Source organism: Phocoena sinus, chromosome 6, assembly GCF_008692025.1.
Source record: "Phocoena sinus isolate mPhoSin1 chromosome 6, mPhoSin1.pri, whole genome shotgun sequence".
Classification (NCBI taxonomy): domain Eukaryota; kingdom Metazoa; phylum Chordata; class Mammalia; order Artiodactyla; family Phocoenidae; genus Phocoena; species Phocoena sinus.
This window is the reverse complement of record NC_045768.1, coordinates 31,677,827-31,704,749: the sequence shown is the minus strand read 5'-3', so window position 1 is coordinate 31,704,749 and position 26,923 is coordinate 31,677,827. Positions and strand designations below refer to the sequence as shown.

The 26,923-nt window shown below is 39.0% G+C and overlaps 1 protein-coding gene across 2 annotated transcripts in view; it reads left to right on the top strand.

Moving 5' to 3' along the window:
* The window catches only part of TMEFF1 (transmembrane protein with EGF like and two follistatin like domains 1), a 142,995-nt gene that overhangs the window by 105,995 nt on the left and 10,077 nt on the right, over positions 1-26,923 (top strand). For both annotated transcript variants that reach the window (XM_032635711.1, XM_032635708.1), the window contains 3 exons: positions 7,281-7,429; positions 9,364-9,429; positions 21,210-21,333. In XM_032635711.1, the coding sequence (XP_032491602.1) occupies positions 7,281-7,429; positions 9,364-9,429; positions 21,210-21,333 (339 nt within the window). The remainder of the gene's footprint in view (positions 1-7,280; positions 7,430-9,363; positions 9,430-21,209; positions 21,334-26,923) is intronic.

The window sequence follows — 26,923 nt, the reverse complement described above, 5'->3', positions numbered from 1 at the left end:
TTTATTGAATGACTGGAATGAATGTGTTCATGAACTCTTTTTAAAAAAACACCTGAAAAAAAAAAACAAGAAACAAACAAAAAAAACAAAACACCTGGATCTGATGCTGTCTTTGAGGGACATTTTTAAAACTGATTTCTTTTCTTTAATGATTTTAGTACCATTCAGCTTCTATTTCTTTTTTGGTCAAATTTAATAGTTAATATTTTTTAAAGGTTATTCATTTCACCAAAGTTTTCAAATTTGCTGGCATAAAGTTGTTTACAATAAACTTTTATTATCTTTTAAACCATAATCTGTAGTCTTTTTAAGTCCAGATACGTTTTTTCTCTCATCCTGCTTTGTTGATTTGAAAGTCTTTTCAAAGGACCAACTTTTGGCTTTATTGATCTTCTCTGTTGTAACTTTTCTATTTCTGTTTAGATGTATCTATAAATCTATATCCATATCTGTGTCATCTATATTTTTCCCCTTCTTTTTTTGTTTTCACTGGATTTATTCCATTGCTCTTTTTCTAATTTCTTAAATGGATGCTTAGTGATTTAACTTTTAGCTGTTCTTTAATATTTTGAGATAAAACTTGAAAAAGGCGAGGGATCAAACCGAGTGGATGTTTGAGGGAAAAGTGTTCTGGGAAGAGGGGAAGCCCTGAGGCAGGAGTGTTCCTGGTGTGTTTGAGAGAAAAGCAAGACCAATTTAGTGAAAAGATTTTTCATGATATAAGTGTGGAAAATAACTACTTATCTCCTTTCATCTGTCACTTTCCTTGCTGAGATGTCTGTTTTATGTGACAACTGTGATGAGTGGGGAGAACACCATCTCAGTCACTCATTAGATTTGTGATCTAAGGGTTTTTAATGTCTTTCATATTCAGCTTCCCTGTTCATAATTTGTTGTCATGATTAAAGAGGCAAATGTGACTATCCCTGCACAGTAGGTGCAGAGTAAATGGTTGTTAAATGTTTTGAATTTGACGTGTTTGCTGAAGCGATTTCTTTCCATTTTAGTGCACACTCCTGTGCTTGAGCATCCTGCCCTCTGCTGCCGTTGCCAGTCTGCAAACACGGGGAACCGCTGCAATCAGTAGTGTCAGCAGCCTCTAGAGTCTAATACTGTCCTCCTCTCCTCACTGTTTCACTGAGCTGGACGTTCCTTGAGATGGTGGTTTCATTCTCTTTTGTCACGTGCTATTGAAAACATTAGCAATGGTTGTTCTCACAGCTCTTGGTCTTACATGGACCTTTTCTACACGTGATCAAGGAGGTTCCTGTTGAGCTGCAGTGCCCTCTTCTGAGTCCCTCGTTTCTCCTTACTAGATTGGTTCGGGATCTTGCCTTTGTTGCTCAGCCTTTTCTCATCCCTGAAACTGTTCTGTAATACTTTCTTCCATTGGCCACCATTTATTCCTTAAACCTGGAGTTGGCAAAATTTTTCTATAAAGGACCAGATGGTAAATATTTTACATTTTGGGGGCCACATATGGTCTCTGTCACATATTCTCCCTCCCCACCCCTTTAAAAATGTAAAAGCCATTTTTGACTTGTTAGTAAATATTCTTATGAATTTAAAGTTTTTTTATGGTGCCTTAATTCTTAAATTGTGAAACAGAGCATATATTGAAAAGTTTATGAAAAACTTACACATTTAGTTTAATGTGCAAAAATGAAACAAATTGTGACTCCTGCCTTCCAAGCCAAGAAATACTTTAGAGCTGTCCCCAGCCCTGTGACCCTCCCCAGCTGCATCTTTCTTTGATCCACCCACTCTATTGCATTTTGTGGAAATCATTCCTTTGCTTTCCTTATAGTTTTATCACATGATAACCCTCCTAATAATATATTATTTGGCTTTTGTTTGATTTTGAGTTTTGTATAAGTGGAATCATACTATGTGTATGTTCTTTTGCTCAGCATTATGTTTTTAAGATTTATTCATGTTAATGCTCATAGTTGCTTAGTTGAATTCAGTTGCTTAATGTTTCCACATCCTTTTATAGTCCATTTTAATGTTGATGGACATTTGGATTGTTTCCAGTCTTCTGTTCTCATGAGCAATGTGAACATATGCATGTCTTCTGGTGCACATGTGTAAGAGATTTTCAAGGGCCTTACTCAGGAGTGGAATTATTGGGCATGTGCATGTCTAGCTTTTCCTGGTAATGCCTGTTTTCCAAAGTGGTTGTACCAGTAAGTTCTCCCTTCAGCAGAGGATAAGAATTCCCTTTGCTCCTCATCCTTGTAAACACTTGGTTATTGTTCTCTTAATTTTTGCTGTTTAGTGAATGTGATGGTATCTCATTGTGGTTTAAATTTACATTTTTTTGATTATTGAGCAGATTGAACACCTTTTTACATATATTGTTTTTATATGCTTCCAAGTTCTATGTCATTTTTTAAATTAATTTTTTTTTTTTTGCGGTATGTGAGCCTCTCACTGTTGTGGCCTCTCCCGTTGCGGAGCACAGGCTCCAGACGCATAGGCTCAGTGGCCATGGCTCATGGGCCCAGCTGCTCTGCGGCATGTGGGATCTTCCCGGACCGGGGCACGAACCCGTGTCCTCTGCATCGGCAGGCGACTCTCAACCACCGTGCCACCAGGGAAGCCCTAAATTAATTTTTATATGTATTCTGGATACTGATTATTTGCTGGTTACATGGGCTGTAGTCTTTTTGTTTGTTTGCCGTTTTTATTCTCTTTGTGAGGTGTTCTTTATTTCAAAGTTAAATTTATTGGTCTCTTATGTTTGATCTTCTAAGTCTTTTGTAGTTTTGCCTTTCACATTTAGGTCTTTAATTCACCAGGAATTAACGAAATCTTCAAACATGTAGAAGAGGAGAAAAAAATAAAGTGGACCCCTCCTCATATACCCATCACTCAGTTTCAGTTAGTGTAAAAAATCCAATTTTGTTTTATCTCTTTTTCCCTCCACCTTTTTTTTTTTTTTTGTGGTACGTGGGCCTCTCACTGTTGTGGCCTCTCCCGTTGCGGAGCACAGGCTCCGGACGCGCAGGCTCAGCGGCCATGGCTCACGGGCCCAGCAGCTGCACGGCATTTGGGATCCTCCCGGACCGGGGCACAAACCCATGTTCCCTGCATCGGCAGGCGGACTCTCAACCACTGTGCCACCAGGGAAGCCCTCCCTCCACCTTTTTTGGGGGAAGTATTTTAAAGAAAATCCCAGCATTATGTCCTTTCATCTCTAGTTATTTCAGTTTTACTGGTATTTTATCTGCTTGATATATGAGTTACAGAGAGATGCACGTTCAAATCTACTATGGTAGATTTGGCTGTTTCTCATTGTGATTTTATCAGTTTTTGCTTTATAGATTTTGAGGCTGTTTAAAAATATTTAGAATTATTATATCTTCTTGGTGAATAAAAGTTTTTATTATGAGGGATCTTCTTTCTCATAAATCTTTTCTGCCCTGAAGTCTCTTATGTTTGACATATATATAGATATATAGGCAAGATATATAGCCGTACTAGGTTTCTTCCATTCCAGGTATGATATATCTCTCACAATTCTTTTATTTTGGTACAATACACATAATAAAATTAACCATCTTAACTATTTTTAAGTGTGCTGTCCAGTGGTATTAAATACATTCATAATGTTGTGCTATCATCACCACCATCCATCTCCAAAACTCTTTCAATCTTGTAAAACTAAAACTATATCTATTAAACAGTAACCCCCCCATTCCCCCCTCCCCCAGCCCCTGGCAACTACCCATATCATTACAGTTGAATATGTACCTTACAAGCAGCATATAGCTGGCTTTTGTATTTTTATCCAGCCTAACTATCTTTGTATTTTAACTAGAAAGTTTAGTTCACTTAAATATATTATAGGGAATTCCCTGGTGGTCCAGTGGTTAGAACTTGTCGCTTTCACTGCCTTGGGCCCAGGTTCAATCACTGGTTGGGGAACTAAGATTCCACAAGCCCTGTGGCATGGCCAAAATAAATAAATAAATAAAGAGTAAGAATTTAAAAAGATATATATATATATATATATATATATAAAATAAATACTGATGTACTTTGATTTTTAAAAAATCTTATTTTGTACTTTTGTCTTGCTTTCTGTTTGTTTCTCCTTTCTTGCATTCTTTTGAATTTTTTTTTCTTTATTAGTTTCAGTGTTATACATACTCCTTTTGGTGGTAACCTTAGCATTAACATGCTTATTCAACTTATCGCAGTCTAAAATTCATCAGTATCTTTGCTCTTCTTAAAATACTGTAATTTCAGTCCCTCCCAATTTGTATGCTATCAATATTTTAATTTATTGTTTTAAAAAAAATTTAGCAGCACCTAGCATTGTTGTCATTGTTTTATATTGTCAGTATTTTGTTAATATTACCTATATATTTACACTTTTGTTCTTCATTTATGTTTGCATCTCAGATCTTACTTGTAGGATCATTTTTCTACTGCCTTTATAATTTCCCTTATTGACAGTTGACAGGTGACAAACTCTAAATTTTTACTTCTTCCAAATTATTTTTATTTTACACTTAGCCATGAAAGATAGATCTTTTTACGTAGAATTCTATTTTATCCCAGCACATTGCAGGTATTATTTCACTGTCTTTTGGCTATAAATAAACAATTTGGCTTCAGTATTGCTTTTGAAGACACCTGTCTCTCTTCTTGCTTCTTTGAATAGAATCTTTCTCTTCTTTCTGGCTGCTTTTAAAATATTATTTTGTTGCTGTTGTTACAGAAATTCCACTGTGATATTTCACTGTCTGGATTCCTTTTTAATAATCCTGTTTAGAATTTATTAAGCTTCTTGGTTACTTAGATTAGTATCTTTCTTTAGTTTTAGAAAGTTTGAGAAATTGCTGAGAATATTGCCCCCACCTTATTCTTTTAACTCATCTGGAACTCCAATCAGATTTTTATTAGCTCTTGTGACTCTGTCTTCCATGTCTCTTAATTTTTTTTTCATATGTTCTGTCCCTTTGACTCTGCCATGGTCTGGGTAGTTTCCTCTGACCTGTCTTCCAGTTCACGGATTCACCTTCAGTTTATCTAATCTCCTGTTAAATCTGCCCATGAATTTTTTATTTCTAACAGTGCATTCTTTATTTATTAGAAGTTCTCTTTGTTTCTTTTTCATATCAGCTTGCTCTGCCCATGGTGTTTTATTTCCTTGTCTCTTGTGGGTATGGGAGTGAGTGAGCATGTGTGTGATATACTTGTTTTGCTCAGAACTGTATCTTGGAAATGTTTGAGGTCTAGGATAATAAAGTTGGGTTTCTCCAGAGAGGATTGCATTTACTTTTGTCAGTTGTCTAGGGCCCCTTCCAGTCTTTGACTTTTAAAATAAATTCTGGACTTGAGGTTTTTCAGAACACCCAAGTAGTATTTTAAGTTGTAATTACTCATGTGAGGGCTGGCTTATACTTTTGAATTCTTGGGGAGATGTTTTTTTCCCCCTCTCTTCAATGCTGTGTAAAACACAGCAGAATATTTTTTTCCTTTAAAACAGTCCCCTTGGAATATGGCATCTCATTTATACTCTACCCTCATGCTTTTCTCTAGGGTCTTTAGACTCTCTACCTTAGGTAGGTCAGTATTATTCATCTTCTGTTCTCAGGAGCCTACAAAACCAAAAAATTGATAATTGAATTTACCTAGTTTGGTAAATGCCTTCAAGGTGAAAATCAGCTTTAGTAAACTTAACTGACCTTTCTCTATTCCTGTCTTCATATAACTTTTGTCTTAAAATTCCTTGCTTTTTTTTTTTTTTTTTGCTGTACGCGGGCCTCTCACTGGCGGCCTCTCCCGTTGCGGAGCGCAGGCTCAGCGGCCATGGCTCACGGGCCCAGCCGCTCCGCGGCACGTGGGATCTTCCCGGACCGGGGCACGAACCCATGTCCCCTGCATCGGCAGGCGGACTCTCAACCACTGCGCCACCAGGGAAGCCCTCCTTGCTTTCTTGACAACTTATGAATGCATTTGAGGATGTTTTGAAATATTTCGTCCAGTATTTTTTGTTGTTTTCATTAGGAGGATTAGTACAGGTTCTGAGTTCACCATGTTGCTGGAAGCAGGAGAGTCTCTGTGTTTTTTATTTTTATATTCCCAGTTAGATTTTACTGTCCTTGAGAGGAGTGATGATACCTTGGACTTTCTTGGCCTTCTCTATAATGCAGTCAGTGTTAAGTGGACACTCAGTTTTACAGGTGGATGTGCAGCTAGGAAACAATTTTGAGGGTCTTCTATTTTACATGTTTTATATCTATTATGTTTTTTAATCTTCCCAATTATTTGGTAAGGTTACATATATTATTACCTCTGTTTTACAGATCAGTAAACTAAGACTTAGAAGGAGAATATGGACACAAATCTGGTTATTAGTTGGGCTAGGATTTAGATTCATGACTTTTTAAATAAATTTATTTATTTTATTTATTTTTATTTTTGGCTGCATTGTGTCTTTGTTGCTGTGCGCAGGCTTTCTCTAGTTGTGGAGAACGGGGGCTACTCTTGGTTGCAGTGCACGGGCTTCTCACTGCAGTGGCTTCTCTTGTTGCGGAGCACGGGCCCTAGGTGCTCAGGCTTCAGTAGTTGTGACTCGTGGGCTCTAGAACGCAGGCTCAGTAGTTGTGGCACACGGGCTTAGTTGCTCCGTGGCATGTGGGATCTTCCGAGACCAGGGCTTGAACCCATGTCCCCTGCATTGGCAGGTGGATTCTTAACCACTGCGCCACCAAGGAAGCCCGATTCATGACATTTGACTTATAATTCTGTGTCCTTTCTGCTATACCATGTTGCTTTCTAACTAATGTTGTTGACATTTGACATTTCTTGATTATTATCTTTAGATATGAAAATTTTAGAGAAACCACTGGATTAATAATATCTGTATGAAATTATCTCTAAATTCTCACCTGAAAGAAATTGTTAGCTGAGCAGTCACTTTGCTTAAACTTTTATCAGTGACTTAAAACAATGTACTGACTTCTGTTACAGAAAGCAGAAAAAGAGAACTGCTTACATACTACTATGTATAAGACAAATAAGCTACAAGGTTATATTGTACAGCACCGGGAATATAGCCAATATTGTATAATAACTTTAAATGGGGAATAATCTCTAAACATACTGAATCACTGTGTTGTACACTTGAAATTAATGTAATACTGTAAACCAACTATACCTCAATAAAAAAGTAAACCAAAAAAATAATTGCTCATTTTTGCTGTTACAGCATTGTGAAATACTTTTGTTGTAAAATATAGGTAATTTTTGTTTTTTTCCAACAGGTGTGTATGTAATATAGATTGCAGTGGATACAGTTTTAATCCTGTGTGTGCTTCTGATGGGAGTTCTTATAACAATCCCTGTTTTGTTCGAGAAGCATCTTGTATAAAACAAGAACAAATTGATATAAGGCATCTTGGTCATTGCACAGGTAAAATTCATTCTACTTATCTAGAGACCTGTCTTTAATATTGAATATCACATGTCTGCATTCTTATTTGTACATTTTGGTAGTGTTCCAAATTTGGAAAATGAGAAATCTTTGATGCTTTATTTTTTTATTACTATATATTTTAGAATTTCTTTGCTCTGTTACTAACTTAGCTTTTCTTTCCCCACTTATTTTCATTATCTCAAGATACAAACAATGGTCTTGGTTTACTTATTTAGTTACTAAGCTGATCCTAACATGGACTTGTAGATATATTTATAGTTCTTGAAAGTTGTCTCAAATTTGTAATGATTTTAGTTGTTTAAGAATTAGCTTATTTTAATTATAGTAAAACTATAAATATTACCATATTTTTTTCCTTTGGCCGTGCCGCGTGTCATGTGGGATCTTAGTTCCTGGACTAGGGATCAAACCCGTGCTCCTTGCAGTGGCAGCACAGGGTCTTAACTACTGGCCCGCCAGGAAAGTCCCAACCATATTTTTTTTCATCTTTTTTTCTAGAGAATAATAGTTTACTTTGTTTTCACATTTTCTCTGTAGTTTTTGCTCCTACATATTATATACTGTTAGAGATTTTGGCGTGAAGTTATAGAGTGTAAGGAAAAATTATTACCTTCAGTTTAAAATTCTTTTTCTCTTCTTGCCATCATTTAGATGCCATGATACCAACTAAGAATGAATTTTGGTTTCTTTTCCTACTAGAAGTACCAGTCACTAAAGGCACAGTTTTTCAACCTTCTTCCTCAGTAATACACACATGGGCTGCAATAATATATCATTTCCGAGTAACAAACAAGGACCCCAAACATTCTCATGGCCTAGGCTTGTGCATCTTTCCTGCTTACGAGGTCTAACCCACCCTCCCTCTAGGCCCCGTCCCTTTTTTGGACTTATTAAAGGGATATGTTTTTATCTGAGCTAAGGGAAGAAAGTTGCAAGCCAAAGTTTGCTACTTTATACTGATAGCAAGCTATTTGTGAAATACTGAGCAACTGATTGCAATATCTGTGGTCTAAGCTACCGAAGAATGCCCAAGAAGCTCATCATAGGATTGCCACGTGGGGGTCAGGTGTGCACATGGTACAGGAAACTGCTGATAGGGACCCCTTACAGGTGGAAGAAGTAGTATGGTTTGCTTTTCTTTCATGGGGTGGCATTTAGAGTGTAGGTAGGTTAAAGAGTAGCTTAGAGAGAGAATATCTTTTCTGAGGAACTGGTACGTGATTGAACGGTACTGTCTGGAATTTCAAATTCAGAACAATTGGTCGTTTGAGGATTTTGTTAATTGAAACTCATGCCGATTTAGAAGTGAGTTTGGAGTAGCTGGTCCTTAATTTTTGTCTTGGTTCCCATTTACACCTGAGTATTCCTCCCCCCCCCCGCCACCCCGACCGCTAGTACTGGGAAGCTGAAGCTTGTGCTTCTCAACAGGTGTTTATGGTTCATGTGCAGTCTTTCTGTCCTACTACAGTTAATCGGTCAGAGGTCATTTTTATAGTAAATTTTGTCTGATAACACAGTTGAGGTTCCACGTTTATCTTAATCTGATATTTTTCCAGGGAAACTGGTGGGAGGAGGTAAATCTTGAGACCATTGTCACTTGGAGAAAGGGCTAATCCTTTCTCTTCAGGGTATGTGTTATTTCAGTTAGCACAGGGAAGACTTTTTAAGGAGATGATGTTTGAGCTGAAGTCTGAGTGAAGTTAGACTGTTCATCATGCAGAGTGCGTTTATATCTGGGATGCCTTGAGGCTGAGATAGAAGTGGCACAATAGATCAAGAGAATGGTAGAAAATGTGAGCAGGATAAGTGGAGAGAGTTGGGAAGGACCTGGAGCATTTGGAATATTTAGGAGTTTCGTGGTGTGACTTAAACATCATATGTATCTTAATTTGAAAACTTTTCTCTTACAGACACAGATGACACTAGTTTGTTGGGAAAGAAAGATGATGGACTACAATATCGACCAGATGTGAAAGGTACTGAATCACAATTTCCCAAATTTTGGCCAACTACTGAAATATGGTCACTAGCCGTCCTTAGTAGTTCTATTTCCATTATAATGACTTTTCTAACTTTGCTCTCTGTAGCAATATACAGTTGAATATTAGTAATAATACTGAAATAGTTAAGGTACCTTTCAGTTTACAGAGTACTTTCACATATGCTTTTTTTAATTGAAATTTTTGTTTTTGTTTTTTTTTTTTGCGGTACGCAGGCCTCTCACTGTTGTGGCCTCTCCCGTTGCGGAGCACAGGCTCCGGACGCGCAGGCTCAGCGGCCATGGCTCATGGGCCCAGCCGCTCTGCGGCATTTGGGATCTTCCCGGACCGGGCCACGAACCCATGTCCCCTGCATCGGCAGGCGGACTCTCAACCACTGTGCCACCAGGGAAGCCCTAAATTGAAATTTTTATTGAGATAATTATAGATTCACATGCAGTTGTGAGAAATTATACGGAAAGTTCTCTCATATTTGCTTGTAAAATCCTCTTTACCTCTCTAGAATCTACTGTTAACACTTACCCTCTGTGCATGGGTCTTTGAACCTTGTTCCTTCTGCCTGGAACTCTTCTTTGCCTAATATTCATCTTTCCAGTCTCACCGTAGAAGTCATTTCCTTTTGGGAACTATCCCTTGACCCTTAAATCTAGATTAGGTGCCTCTCCTGCATACTCTCCTCTCCAACCCCTTAACCTACTCTAAGTATAACTGTCTGTTCTACTCATCTGTGTCCCCCTCTAGGCTATGAGTTCTGTGAGGACAGGAGACTGTACCTATCATGTTCACTTTGGGATTCCTAACACTTAGCAGAATGTCTGCTACTTACATGGCTGCTCCACACTTGTCAAAAGAATGGATGCAGCTCAAAGAAGCTGTAGGATTTATTTGTACAAAGTCTTACATACAGTAAAGGTCAGATTCTTAGGTCCTTTGACTGCAGGTCCAGTGCTCTTTCACTCCTTATTTTCATATTCATTATTTCATTTGATTCTTACAACTACTCTGAGGGGTAAGGACCAGTGGGAACATTGAGGCTCAGTGAGGTTATATCTAGTGAACCAAAGCAGGTCTTCATCTTGGGATCCTAGACCAAGGCTTCTGTATAATTGCTTTTCCACGTGTGCATCTTCTACACATTTGGTTATACTAATGGACAATTTTTTAAAGATATGTGATCTACCTTTTATGCCTAATTTCTAAAAAATATACAAAATGAGAATAACAGGCCCTATTTCATGGAGTGTCATAAAAGTTAAATGAGATAATGCGTGTCAAGTGCTTTGAATAGTATCTGACATACTCATAAGTGTGCAAGAAATGGTAGCTGTTATTATTTTTGAATAATTTGTTATTTCTGTCACTTGAATCAGTTATATCCCATGAGCCCCTGACATATCAGTTTCCTCTGTTGATACAAAGTGCTATATTTAAAATAAGAAGTCTCTGTATTCTCATAGGAGACATAATAGATTGGTGCTAGTTTTATTCTTTACACTGATAGTACATGACCAGAATAGGAAGGCTCTTTTTCAGTAGGTAGAAGCTCCTACTTAAGGCAATTTGGGGAATTGTGTATACCCAAAATACTTGTCTGCCTTTGATAAAATTACAGGGATAATTTAGTGCCTAAGCCATTTTTGAGATACTGAACATTCTTTGCACATAAGAATTTGTCTATAATGCAAATGAAATTATCATAATCAGCAGATATAATTTACTAAGTGCCTACTTTATACTGGTTATTTTACTAGGAATTATTGGTGGATAGAAAGATATCTAATACATGACATCCATCTTTAAAGAGCTTGTGATATAATAAGAAATGAATATAACCTAATTCTAACAAAGTAGAAATGGGTTATTGTCATAAATGTAGTGCTGTTGAAACGTGCAGTGAGAACTCAGAAAAGAAGAGATTACTATTTGGTGGGGAATGGTGAAGATCTGAGAAACTCATGAAAGAGGCGGAATTTGAGCTGAACCTTGAAGGATGGTTAGGATTTGAACAGAGGTCAAAAGGGTATTTAAGGAGGATGGAAGAGCATGAGTAGAGGTATGGATGCAGACAAACATTGTGATAGAGAATGTATTGGAGAATGATAAGGAATCCGTTTTTGGCTGGAGAGTAGGGGGCTTAAGAGGCAGAAGTGGAAGGCAAGACTGGAAAAGTAGCTTGGGGCCAGATTGTGTACAGTCTTTTTTTTTTGGCTGAGTCCTAACCCCTGGACTGCCAGGGAATTCCCATGTGTAAAGTCTTGAATGCTGTGTTATCCTAGGGCGTTTAAACTTCATTTGTGGGCAGTGGCAGAATCATTATATATTTGAAAAAGGCAAGACAACAAAGTTAACCAGTTGAATGCATTATATCTGGCAGGAATTGTGCTTATTATGTACTTTGGACTAGGGGCAGGGAGATCAGTTAAGTAAACTCAGAAGGAATAGATTCCTGCTTAGATATGGGGGATAAAGAGTTCAAGCTCAGATGACTTAGTTGATGGATTCTGTTTATAGAACTAAGAATGTTGGGAGAGGAAAGGTGTTTGGGGTAAGGTAAGGGAGGAGTTGACGGTGGAGGTGATTTATTTTGTAGTTTGAGTTGCTTGTGGAACTCACCCAGGTGACTTTGTGTATTAGCATAAATTTGTGAGCCAGTCGAGGTGATAACCGAAGTCATGAGAACAAGTGAGAGAGATTATAGAGCTGTATTGTCTAGTAGGGTAGCCACTGGACAGACACATGGCTATTTAAATTTAAATTTATTAAAATAAAATTAAAGGTTTTGTTTCTCATTTATACTAGCCATATTTCAAATGTTCAGTAGCTCCATGTGACCCGTGGCTACCATATTGGACAGTATAGAAATAGAAGATATCAAGAGTTGCAGAAAGTTCTGTTGGACAGCATTGTTACTTAGAAAGGAGAGGAGGCTAGGGACTTCCCTGATGGTCCAGTGGGTAAGACTCCACGCTTCCAATGCAGGGGGCCTGGGTGTGATCCCTGGTTAGGGAACTAGATCCTGCATGCATGCTGCAACTAAGAGTTTGCATGCAGCAACTGAGAAGTCCGCATGCCACAACTAAAGATCCCGCATGCCACAACGAAGATCCCACATGCCACAACTAAGACCCAGAGCAGCCAAAAATAAAAATAAATAAATAAATATTTTTTTAAAAAAAAGAAGGAAAGAAAAAAGAAAGGAGAGGAGGCCAGGATGAAGCAGAAAGAGGATCCAGAGGAAAAAAATCAAGAGTGCAGTGGCACAGAAGTCAAACAGAGAGGTTGGCTAGTAGTTTAAAACACTGCGTAAAGGACTTAGATGACAAGCATCGAATTTGAAGACAAGGGGATCATTGATAATCTTGGACCAAGGAGTTTCTATAGAGCTGTGAAGATGAAATCCAGATTGTAAGAGTTAACACATGTGCTAGTAGTAAGGAATAAAGGTCAGAGGTAACTCTATTTTGTATGTTTACCCCATTTGCTTTTATTTTTTTTGTTGTTGTTCTCACAAGCATTTATAGGAGCCCCTTAGTAAATATTCGTGTCCCCAGTACACAACCAAGACTAGGTAAGCAGGATCTAGGAATGGAGGCTACAAAGTGAAAAGCAGGGACACAGCATCAGCAAGAAAAATTGGAAGCTAGTGCTCAGTAAGAATGTTGTAAAGCTGAGCTCTTGGAGAAGGGTGCTCCCAGAATGGAGTATTTGAATGTCCAGCATGGTGGCTGAATTAGTGCTTTTCTTGAGCTGTTGGAAAACCTGTGGTAAATATTGAAATTGCAGTGTTAGAAGCTTGGTTGCAGATGTTGAAGTCATAAAGGAATATGACGGCAGAGCATGAGGTGTGTGGGAGCTGGGTATGTGACATTTTAAAAACTTGACTGTAGAAAATTTCAAACATGAACGAACAGGATAGTATGATGAAACCTCATGTACCCAACCACCATCAACAGTTAAGAGCATTCTGTCTTTCTTGTTTTGCCTATATATCTCTACCCAGTGGATTATCATTATTCGTATTTTACAGGTGTTTTTTTTTAGGTGTAATGTACATACACTGAAATGCACAAATGTTAGCTATCAGTTTTGACAAATGGATATACCCCATCTGCATTATACCTTATCGTAGTCTATAACGTTTCCATCTACCCAGAAAGTTCCTTTGTGGCAAATGACATTTTAATGTGGCCATTTTTATCCAAAGATATTTTCATACAGCCTAAAATCTAACCATATTAATACAGCTTGTTTGATATGCCCTTTTAAAAATGGTCTTGATAAATTTGCCTCATCAAACGGTAAGCCTGAGCCAGTTGCTAAAATCATTGAAGGAAGGTGAGAGTGTGTGTTGTGGAGCGTGGTGGAGAGTCATGATGAGGATGGTTAGAAGGCTGCGTAGGTGGATGGTACAGACCCCCACGGGAAGGCGGTCATTGGGAGATGAGAGTGGGATGCTGATCTGGAGGTGACAGGTGGTGAGCACAGCAGGGAGAGATGAAAGGAAGGGGGATGGAGGAGTAATGTGATTTTGGTATATCAAGGAGATGAAAGGAGTACTTCCTAAGCAAACAGCTGCGGAGATGGATGAGTTTATGTGCATTAGAAAACGTGTTTCATTGGGCAGAGTAGAAAGACTAGGAAAGAAAGAGTTAGGGTTGATAAGGAAAAGAGTGGGATTTAGACATGAGAGAATAGGGGGTGTTGGAGGGTAGGTAAGAGTTTCTACCTAGGTAAATAATTCTCTGTTGGGGTCCAAGGAGACTCGGGTTAGGGAAGGATGTGTTAGTGATGAAGCTTGGGGTGCAGGGTGGTATAGGGGAAGCAAGAAAGAGTATACTGAATTTCTTAACTGTAGGGATTTGTGGAAATAATGAGCCCTAGAGTTACCTATGCAGCACTGATGTTGTTTCCGCCTCAGCAGCACCTTCTAGGTGCATGTCTTGGTTGTTAATAGCAACTCCTGATGCTTTATTTGAGTGCGGCATGGATGGACCAGGACAGGTTGCTGTGAAACATGGCTTTGCAGATAAGCCATCTGGAGCTGGGCTTTCTTACAATATCATCACTTAGAACCATACTCCCCTTTGTATTTGAAAACATTGCCGCTGGTGGCAGATTTGTTTCTGCATGCCTCTGTGGGTGGAAGGAGCTGATGGGTGACCAAGCACACTTTTTATAATTGTTCAGAGACTAACAGTTGCAGCTGTTGTTCATGGAGCCTGTCACCACTTGCCCGAGGGCATTGTTTGTTCAGGACTGTGCCCAGTTCTTGCTGTGTGAGGCTACATCTCTGCTGTGGTTTCTGAAACTGTGCTTTATTACATCTTTAATGCCTTTTAATCTTTCCTTTTTGAAGTTATCTAATTTACTTGGCCTAGAGAACAGGTGCTTGAACATTCCACTTATGTCCATTCCTTACCCATCTCCCAGCATAGCTTGGTGAAGTAATAGTGTGATGGTTAAGAGCTTGTGCTCTGAAGTCAGACTTGGTCTACACTTTAAAGGCTGTGTGGCCTGATTTCTCTGAGCCTCAGTGATCACTTCTATAAAATGGGGGCAGTGATATCTACTACCTAGGATTACTTTCAGTATTAAATGCTGTGTCACTGAATTCCTTATCAATGTTATTATGGTGATTGTAAATATTTTTGTTTTCTAATTTCATTGTTAGAAGCCTGGCTGTGTTCAAAGTTCTTGCCATTGGTGAGTCTACCTGTCTATAGCATGTTTCATGTGGTTCGTGAGTGACAGTAGGGTGTTCATCCACTCAACAATTCTTAATCAGCACCGCCCTACTGTGTGCCAGGTGCTTACGCATATTTAATCCTTATCACAGCCATATTATTGTCATTTTGCAGATGAAGAAGCTGAAACTGTGAGAGTTTGTGGCTCATGTAGAATGGCAGAGCAAAGATTAGAATTCAGACTTTCTGACCCTAAGCCCTGGTGCTCTTTCTCTTGTATCACAACTGTTCCAGAATTCTGCACATTAGAAAAGGTGTTTCACTGGGCAGAGTAGAAAGACCAGGAAAGAAAGAGTTAGGGTTGATAAAGAAAAGAGTGGGATTTAGACACGAGAGCATAGGGGGTGTTGGAGGGTAGGTAAGAGTTTCTACCTAGGTAAATAATTCTCTGTTGGGGTCCAAGGAGACTCAGGTTAGGGAAGGATGTGTTAGTGATGAAGCTTGGGGTGCAGGGTGGTATAGGGGAAGCAAGAAAGAGTATATTGAATTTCTTTCTTAACTGTAGGAATTTGTGGAAATAATGCCTGCTTTCTCTTGCCTGCTTTCTCTAATTTTCTTCAGAATATTTAATCTGCTCTCAGCTATCACCTTGGCGAACACTTGTTCTTTAGCTTTAATCTTTCTCTAAGAACTAGTTTCATATGTTCAGCTGCCTAGTGGGTCTTTGCACTTACGTTTTGTTTGAACTGCCATTGCCTGAACCTCCAGGAACTACCGTCTTGCCTGGAACATGATAGGTGCTTAATAAATACCTTTCGGAGGACTGGAGGTCTAAATTTGAACTCAGTTTACTACATTCTCTCTCCTGTCGTTAGGCTCACATTAGAGTCATTTTTGCAATTTTTTTTATTGTGGTGAAATACATATAACAACTCGTACCATCTTAACCACTTTTAAGTGTTTAGTTCAGTTGTACTAAATAAATTTATGGTGTGGTGCCACCATCACCACCATCCATCTCTAGAAGTCTTTTCATCTTGTGAAACTGGAACTATATCCATTAAACAACAGCTCTTCATTTCCCCCTCCCCTCAGCCCTTGTAACCACCATTCTGCTTTTTGTTTCTATGATTTTGGCTACTCTGTGTACCTCAAATAAGTAGAAATCATACAGTGTTTGTCTTTTTGTCACTGGCTTGTTTCAATTAACATAATGTCCTCAGGGTTCATCCATGTTATAACATGTCAGAATTCCCTTCCTTTTTAAGGCCGGAATAATGTTCCATTGTATGAATATACCACATTTTGTTTGTCCACTCATTCATTGATGGACACTTGCGTTGCTTCCTGTTTTAGCTATTGTGAATAATGCTACCATGAATATGGGTATATAGCTATCTCTTTCAGACCATGCATTCAGTTCTTTTCGCTATATATCCAGAAGTGGAACTGTTGGATCATAAGGTACTTCTACTTTCAATTTTTCGGGGAAGCACCATACTGTTTTCCCTGGTGGCTGTACTGCTATATATTTTCACCAACAGTGCTCAAGGGTTACGATTTCTCTACATCCTTGCCAATACTTGTTATTTTCTGGTTTTGGGGTAGTAGTCATCCTAATGGGTGTTAAGGTGCTATCTTGTAGTTTTGACTTCCATTTGCCTAATGATTAGTGATGTTGAGCATCTTTTTGTATGTTTATTGACCAATTGTTTTATCTTCTCTGAAGCAAAGTTGTCTTACACAACTCTATATTAGGAGCATCTTCAATAAGGAGGACAGTTCTGTTTTACTAAGCACTTAAATGTTAGTGAGTTGGTTGTTGCAGACTATATAAAGGGTGGAACTGGGGAAGTTTGACCTTAAGAAAAAAAATTGGTAGGCAGTGGGTTAGGTGGTGAGCAGACATGCGGAAATCCACACAAAGTTAATGAGAGAGAGATTTCACTTAACATGAGGAGAATTTGATAGTATTGGAATTAACTGTATTATGTTGAGTTCCTTATCTCTGGAAGTGTTTAAGTAGAAATGGGATCTCGAGGCTATAACTAAAGAAATTCCTTCATCAGACCAAATAGCCTCCAAGGACCCTTTCAGATCTGAGTTTCTGAGCTCATTTACTTTCCAAAGCATCTTCCAGCCATATTTATTTTTTTCTGTGTTTCTAATATCTATTCCAACTTCTGAGCTCAAGCTTTTCAGTGCCACAGTTTGGATTATGTAGTAACCTCCTAATTGGTCATCTGGTTTTACCTTTATCTTCCAATTAATTCTTAACAGCTTTTTGAGATATAATTTACATACTATTAAGTTCACCTGTTTAGAGAGTGCAATGCAGTGGTTTTTCTTTAGTATGTTTGCAGAGTTGTACTAGCATCACATCATATTCTAATTTTAGATCATTTCTCATCACCCTCAAAAGAAACCTCATACCCATTAGTCACTCCTCATTGCCTCCGAACCACCAGCCCTAGGTAACCACTCTCAGTTAACTTCTTTTGTAAAACGTGGCTTTCATTGTGTTGCTTTCCAGCTAGGAGGAGTTCAGGGTCCTCCCTGTCCATATGATTAAGAAAACATTTCTCACCTGAGGTTCAGATTTTTCCGTACTCTGATTTCAGCTTATTTTTCCAACTTTGACTTACACCTTTCTCCAGTCTGAATGTACAGCTCTTGCTAGGTCCATTTAACTCTCGTTCTTGAGAGTGAGAACAGGTGCATTATACCTGTCTTTCAGTTTCCACCATTCCTCTATCTAAATCTGTCTATGCTTTGAGACCTAACTTGAGTCCTACCTTTTCTATGAATCCTTCCCTGGGTTATCTTGCCTAAAATGAGTTCTCCTTTGCATATGAACTTCCATAGCACCTAGTATTATAAAACCTTCTTTTGGTATTTTGCTGTACACTCTCATGTGGGACCCCTTCCCTTTTGTTGTTCAGCTTTTTGTGTGATTCCCTAAATTGATTATAAGCTTCATAAGGGTAGGGACTGTGAGCACTTTTTCTTTATACCTTCTGTAGCTTAGCTGAGCATATGGATGTGCACAGAAATAGTATGTAAGTATAAAGGAATGAATAGTGCTGGCACTGAGCAGAATGCTGAATTTGGACTCTGGAATAGACACAGATTCCAAAGTCTTAATAGACGTGTCCATGTTTTATATGGCTTTGCTTTGTCTAGAGCTTGATACCTCATTCTTTATTAATTCATTCAATAAATGCTATTGGTGTCATACTTTATTAATTTCTCAAAACCCATTATTACTTTAGTTAACTTTTTCTTATTGCTATCGTGCACATGAATTCTCTGATCGCTTTCAGCTCAGCGTTATTCTTGAAATTTCCTGCTGTGTCTAGGACTCTCATGGTAGATTAGTACATTACCACAGCCTCTATAGAGCAACATGGTCTTTTTGTTATACACTTTATAGGACTTTGTTATTATAGGTTAGTACATAACCTCAGTCTCTATAATCCCATTATTATATACTTCCTGGTGTATCATACCATGAAAATATCATGTTCTGAGAAGTTGCAGGGTGGTGATAAGCACTATGGGAGACAGTTGCATTTCTCGAGTCACTTAATGGCTTGATTGCGAAGGTAGAATAGTACTTTTCGCTTGATACCATAGCAGGAAAGTACTACATGCTAGGTGTCAGGAGTTATACAGAAATGAGTAATACAAGCATCTAGATTCTCAAGGAGCTCACAGTCTTATGGTAGAGACTGATTTAAAAAACCTAAATAGTTATAAGACAATATCGTGAGTATTGTCGTACAGAAGTGGGTGCTAGAGTTATAGCAGCCCAAAGGAGGGATTGATTTCTTTTGCCGCAGCAGAATTACAGTTTGGGAGCTGGAGGAGACCCTATACGCCCTTTGCGGACAGGATATATCTTAACCGTTTTTCTATCCCTGGCACCTGGCAGAGTCCCTGACATATGGAAGGTGATGAATGACAATAAATGAGTAAGTCATCTATTCTGTGCTGTCCAATACGGTAGCTACTAGCCACATGTGACACTATTGAGTATTTGAAATGTGGCTAGTCGGAATTGAGATGTGCTGTGAGTGTGGAGTGCTCATCAGATTTTGAAGACCTATTTGAGAAAAAAGAATGTAAACTATCAAAATTTTATGTGTTGATTATATATGTTGAAATGCTATTTATTTGATATATTAGGTTAAATAAAATATATGATTCAAATTAATTTATCTATTTCTTTTTACTTTTTAAAAATATGACTACTAGAAAATAAAAAATTATGTACATGTCTTGTTTTATACTTCTGATAGACTTTGCTGATCTCATTCAACTCTCTTAGAAATGATTTGACTAAGGTTACAAAATAGCAGAGATACCCTTAAAATTGAGACTTTATGTGTTGGATTTCTCCTAGTTTAGTGCTCTTCCTAGGCATAAATTAGTATAATGTAAATATATAAAATTTGAGGTAAAGTGACGTAAGTTTGGTCTTGTTAAGGATGACGTGATACTCTCTGCTGTAGTTATCATATCTTTGAGCTTAATAGTCATTAAATTGTTTTTCCTTTTGTATGTAAACCTTGATCTCCAGAAAACTCTGCATGTTCAGTTCTCAGTTTTTTCACACTTGGTACTTCTATTCCCATTTCTCCCTTGCTTTTCCTCTCCCCACGCTTGTATAAACAGATATACACATAGCCTCCTATTTATTCCTTCTTAATTTGTCTCCATTAACTTTCTTCAGATTATATTAACACTTTATTTGTATTTTGGGGAGATAAGCCTTTGCTGTTGCATGATCTGGTACATGGAGAGCTGGTTGGTTTAGTGGTCTTGTACGTACATTAATTATCTCACATAATCCTCTCAAAACTGCATTAAGTATAGTCCTGTTGTGGTCCTGACTTTACAGTTGTGAAATCTCAGGCTTAGAGAGGGTGGTATGTTCAACGTCACACAGCTAATTATGCACAGAATCTGTAAGCTGGAACTGTACGAAATGGCAGGAAGCCTGGGAATTTTTGCTACACACGGACAGGCCTGTAAACATTGGGGAACTCTGGGTCCATAGAGCTGAGGACTAAAGTATTAAGTATATGCCAGAAAAAAAAGTAAAAAAAAAAAAATCGATTCCAGATTGTGTATGTGAATGAGTAAGTGCGTATGTAACTATATGAGAGAAAGAGACAAATAAGGATAGAGAGAGAAATGAATGAATGAATGAATATCATTGATTTAGAAGACTGGGTCTCCATGCTTTCATCTTTCCTGCCCTTTTCTATCTTTCCTTCCTGACTCTCTTCCCATTTCTGATAGTGGTATTACTCACCACCCTTCTTATTTTCTTCAGTTCAACACAGTTCAGTTCAAATCAGTATGCCTAAGTCCAAACAGATGTTCATTAACATGTTTGCAATGGTTCTCTTTGGTTAGAGGGATTTCAGGTGATTTTAAATTTCTTTTTTATTTGTTCTCTGTATTATTTGAATTTTTTTATAGTAACATATACGAAGAAAAACTATATAAAAATAACAACAAAACTATTTTCATTTGGGAAAAAATCAGTATGCTGGATAGTTTTCATACCAAAATAAACCTTTTATCCTAAAATTTCAGAATCTCCTACTTGTTCTCTGCCATACCAGTGTTCTTTGGCCTCAGTTTCATAGCCTCAAGGTGAATGGTTACAGTAAGTCAGCTTTCCAAAAGCCAATGCTGTATACACCATCTCTCTGTCACAGAAGTGAGATTTCTTTTAGAAGTAACATTTATTTTTATAGCAAAGATGTTGAAGGTTTGTTGGTTTTTTTTTTTTTTTTTTGGCAGATTGTTTTTAAACAGCAGTAGCTCACAGTGGTCACATCCTGCAAATATTTTTAAATGCTTTGAGTCTAAAGAGCCTACCTGCTGTGTTTGTGGCATAATGAGACCTTGGTTCTTGTCCAGCCTCCTATCTGATACATTTCCTTTCCAAATTACCCAGCAAGGGGTGAATTTATTTGTTGCCTTAGAACCTTTGAACAGTCCATATTTTTCAGTTTGCTTTTCACTGTTTATTGACCTGTTTTATGTTCTTGTAAGATGCTAGTGATCAAAGGGAAGATGTTTATATTGGAAACCACATGCCTTGCCCTGAAAACCTCAATGGTTACTGCATCCATGGAAAATGTGAATTCATTTATTCTACTCAGAAGGCTTCTTGTAGGTAAGTCAGAGTACCTCCAGATCAGAGGTGAGACATTTTTTCCATCATTGGTCACTGCTCTATAGAAGGCAATGAAATGTAGATTAAAAATATTACTAAAAGGTAGTATTTATTTGCAATTGAGTTAAAAAATAAATTAGCAGCATCATTTGGAAAAAACTGGCAAGTAATATACAAAAACAGATGTTCTCTTAGGGTTTTGAGATGGACTTAACATTTTTAATATTATGCTATGTATTTTTTAATATAAAAATATGCCATAAACCAACATTATTCTGGTTTTTAAGCAGTCTATCACAGAGTGGTTTGAGGGACTAGAGAATGTGTTAAGAACCGAGGACATGAAACTCAAATAAAATTTATAGTAAAATAGATTTCTAAAAATAAGGGAATGTGGATGTAGAATCAGGTGTGATATGAGAGATGGAAACAGAAATGGTGTGAATCTTTAACTGTGTGATTCCAGAGAGGTTATGCAACTTGTTGAAACTCAGCAGCAAGTTAGAAATAGAGCTGAGACAAAACTAGGTCTCAAATTTCCTGATACTCAACCTGATGATCTTTGTGCTTTTTGCTCTTCTGTGTCTGTACTGATAACACTTCTTGCCGCTGCTTCTGGGAGCTTGTCCTCCACCTCAGGATGGTCTAGTGGGCCAGGCAATGTTTCCAGACTGGGGGAGATTGCTCTCATTCTGCTCACTCCTGGCCCCCTGCAGTTTGGCCAGTGAATCTTTCTCTCAAGAAGTAAAAGAAAGCTGTGTGAAACCAGGTCTCCTGGTTCCTCTATTCCTTTAGCTCCATTCTCCTGACTCTTTACCCCCCTGCCCCACTCTCCTCCTACTTAAAAAATAAAACAAAACACTATAAACTGTTTTAATGGTTACTAAGAATTCTTTGTTAAGCTTTCTGCTTCTTCCTGATTGAAAGGTTTTCTTGTCTTTGAAGGAGCTAGCACCAGCCTCCCCCCCACCCCACCCCTTTTCCTGAACATTGAAAAAAATACAGCCATGCTGTGGTACATATATGCAATGGAATATTACTCAGCCATAAAAAGAAATGAAATTGAGTTATTTGTAGTGAGGTGGATGGACCTAGAGTCTGTCATACAGAGTGAAGTAAGTCAGAAAGAGAAAAACAAATACCGTATGCTAGCACATATATATGGAATCTAAAGGGAAAAATAATGGTTCTGATGAACCTAGGGGCAGGACAGGAATAAAGATGCAGACATAGAGAATGGACTTCAGGACACGGGGAGGGGGAAGGGGAATCTGGGATGAAGTGAGAGAGTAGTATTGACATATACACACTACCAAACGTAAAATAGCTAGCTAGTGGGAAGCAGCCGCATAGCACAGGGAGATCAGCTCGGTGATTTGTGACCACCTAGAGGGGTGGGATAGGGAGGATGGGAGAGAGGGAGACGCAAGAGGGAAGAGATACGGGAACATATGTAATAACTGATTCACTTTGTTATAAAGCAGAAACTAACACACCATTGTAAAGCAATTATACTCCAATAAAGATGTTAAAAAAAATACAGCCATGCAAGGGAGAACAGGCCAGTTTTAAAGTAAAATCATACAGTGGATTCCTCATACTTGTCTCACAGTGACATACATACCTTGAAAGAAGATCAGATCGTGTTGTCCTCTTAGGATAGAGTGTCTTTTAAGATACCTAACATTGAGGGATGAGAGAGGATGATGTCCTGATAATGAAGTGATACCAGGTCACTTTGTAGTATTTTACTCATTGACAGTAAGAAGACTGAATGGGGGCTTCCCTGGTGGTGCAGTGGTTGGGGATCCGCCTGCCAATGCAGGGGACATGGGTTCGAGCCCTGGTCCGGGAGGATCCTACATGCCGCAGAACAACTAAGCCCGTGCACCACAACTACTGAAGCCTGCACGCCTGTAGCCTGTGCTCTGCAGCAAGAGAAGCCACCGCAGTGAGAAGCCCGTGCACCGCGGCGAATAGTGGTCCCTGCTCGCCGCAAGTAGAGGAAGTCCCGTGCACAGCAACGAAGACCCAACGCAGCCAAAAGTAAAAATAAATAAATAAATAAAATAAAATAAACAAAAACAGAAAAGAGAACTGAAGAATAGACCATATTTGTTTAAAAAAAACAAAAGAAGACTGAATGGTTTAGTAGTTAAAGGCTTTGGAATCAGATATATCAGATTGGCCAGTTTTTGGCTATGCCCTTTGGAAGTTACTTAAAATTTCTAAGCCTCATTTTCCTTATTTGTAAAAAAAAATAATAATGGTACTTGTTTCCTAGTGTCGTTAAAATTAAATGAGCTAGTGTATGCAAAGTGCTGAGCACAGTGCCTGTTACACAATGTGTGTTTAAGAAATAGCAATTGATGTTATTAGACTGTACACACCATTAGGTTTGGGACTCTGCTCTGCCAACCACTCTCCCCCTAGTGCCTAGCATGGGGCCACTTCCAGTAGCTACTCAGTAAATAGTTTTTGAATGACATGTGATGATGGCCAACTTTTCCCTCTTCTTCAGACCAGAGGTGTTTCTTAAATGCTACAGAATCTCTTTTCTGCATTCTTGTAACTCCAAAAAGCAGGTGATCTTTTGTTTTTTTTTGTCTAAGCATTTATAGTGTCCACAAGAACCAGGCCATAGTATCACGTGCATTTCCAGGTGTATGTGTTTGAGTAGCAGGAAACAGGCAGGGATGAACACCCTTTAGGCACAGTCCTATTATTAGGTTAAAATCTTTTAGCATTGTCCCATCATTAGTTTATTTATTGCCTATTTGGTACCAAATCCTACCTGGCACTGGGGTCTCTAATTCAAATATGACGTGGATCTAGCCTTCAAAAAAAACATACAGTCTGGTGGCAGCGACTGACAAATAATACACAATTAAAATATAATATGAAAAATGCTATCATACATAGATATGCATGAGGTGATTTGGGACTTCAAAAAAGCACTTCAACCTGAAGGGGGCATGGAGGACATTGCAGGAAGAGGGACAAGTCTTACAGGGACATTTGTGCCAACCCAGGAGGTTGTCCTCTGTCTTAAAGGCAGTGAGAAGCCATTTAAGGATTTAAATAAGGACGATGTGGTCAGATCTGAAAGCCACACTGGTGGCTTGGTGAAAAATGGATTAGAAGACTGAATGTTAGGAGACTGTGTATGAGTGAACAGTGAGAGCCTGAACCAAGTGAAGAAGTTGTAGTGGGAATGAGATGAGGAGATAAGTTGCAGAGAGAAAATAGGTGGCTGAATCCATAGGTTTTGGTGACCAGTTGGGTATGAAGATGGGAATGTGGGAGTTGGTGGAGGGTCATGGGAAGGAAGAATCAAGAGTCTCCCTGGTTTCTGGCTGATGCAGAATTGAGTGGGGAAGGAGAATGGGGGCAGGAGGTTTGCGGGGACATGATGTACTGAGCTTAGTAATGCTTGGTCTCAGGTGCCTGTGGGCTATCCTCTTACCTAGTAGGCTACTGGGTATCTGTGGTTTTGGAACTCATGAGACAGATGCACATTGAAGGTGTGTTTGGGAATCATTCCATCTCTAGCGTATCCCTTCTAATTCCTACTCAGCAGTCCTTCCACCCCACTGGGCCTCCAAGTAATTGATCTCTCACCCTGCATGTCCTCATCGCCTCCTTACTCAGCTTAACTCGTGGTCAATCCTTGCAGTCCGTCTCTTGCTTCATCATATACTCACTTGACAAAACTATAATCCAGGTTCATTCCAGCTTCCCGCCTGCTGTATACCTACACTCACCAGACTGACTGGTCTCACTGACCTTTATACTCAGTGGGCCCTGGATACTGCCTGCAGTCACTCTATAACTGCTGTCCATTCATCCTCCTGTCCTAGATAAGGTGACTGCTTTATACCGTCACCCCTCTCTTCAGACTGTCAACACCTCCCCTCTCATCCTCACTGTCAGCTGATGATCTTGTTTCCAAGTTCACTGAGAAAACTGAAGCAATATGAGGAGAATGCCCACAGAATTTTTACTATCACTGCCAGCAGTGCTCCCCCCTTTTCTTCTTATATATTCTTGTGTACATATATTTTTTAATATATTTGTAAATATATTTTTATTTCTTTTACCTTGAAAGATATTTGTCATTCTTACCTCTACCAGCTACTGTCCCATTTCCGTCCTTTCCTTTGTAGAAGAACTCAAAACAGTTGTCTATAATCTGTCTTCAGTTTCTCCCTTCCCATCTCTCATGAATCCATCCCAATAGGCTTTTGCCACCCAGCACTTCACTGAGACTGTTCTTGTTACCAAATTCATTAGTCAATTCTCAGTCTTAAATTACTTTTGAACGATCAGTGGCGTTTGACCGCCTGTGTGATAGACATTCTTCACTTGGCTTCCAGGACGACACTCTCTTGGTTTTCTCCTACCTCACTGGCCATTCCTTTCAGCCTTCTTGCCTGGGTCCTCTTTTGCTTCCTGGTCTCTCAGTGTTGGTGTACCACCAGGATCCAGCCCTGGTCCTTTTCCTTAGTGATTCCATCCAGCCTTAGGGCTTTACATGTCGTATGCTAATGACCCCCAGACCTCTCTCCTCAGTGTGGGACTCACAGATCTCTCTCCCTCACTGCCATTTTCACGTGGTTGTCTGACACCCCAAGCTAACAGGACCTAAGCTGATCTCCTGATCTGTCTACCCTCCCGTAAACCTGTTCCATCTATAACTTCTCCATCTCAGTTGATGCCAACTCCATCTTTTCATTGGTTTAGACAAAACACTTCTGATACATCTTTGACTTCTGTCTGTGTCATACTCCATATTTAGTCAGTTGAAGAGTCCTGTTCGCTCTATTTCAGAATATATCCAGAATTTGATCACTTCTCATCATTGTCACTGCCATTCCTAGTCTAGGCACCATTTTTCCCCTCTGGCATTATGCAGTAGCCTTCCTGATTGTATCCTAAATAGTCCATATTCGTCCATATTCAACACAGCAGCCAGAGTGAGACTTTTAAAATAAAAGTCAGTTCATGTCCTTCTTCTGCTAACGCCCTTCCAGCAACTCCTCCATCTTCTGAATGAGGAGAACTTCACAGGTGGGCCCTTTTACCTCTCTGTCTTGGTCCCCTGCTTCCCTTTGGCTGGCCCACTCCAGCCATACTTGCTATTTCTTGGACACACCGTGCACCTATGCTCTCACCTCAGGACCTTTGTGCTGACTCTTCCTTTGCCTGTTATGCTGTCCTCCCACTTGTCCACATGGCAAACTCCCTGACCTCTTTCACATCCTTACTCACATGTCTCTTACTGAAGCCTACCTTGACCACCTTACTTAAAGCTGCAGTCCTCCCTTCCTGGCCCATACCTGGCATTCATGTTATCCCTTAGTTCTCTCTCTCCTCTCTCTTGTGTGGTACATGTCACCTTCTAACATAACCATTTAATTTGCTTAGTGTGTTTCTCGACCCTCCCTCCCTGACCAGAGGGTAAACAGGCCAGAGATCTTTGTTCACTGATGTAACCCAAATGCCCATTATAGTACTTGGCACATGTCAGGTTCTCAATAAATGTGTTAAATGGATGAGTGAATGAGTCAGCCCATGGGGCCATGGGAGT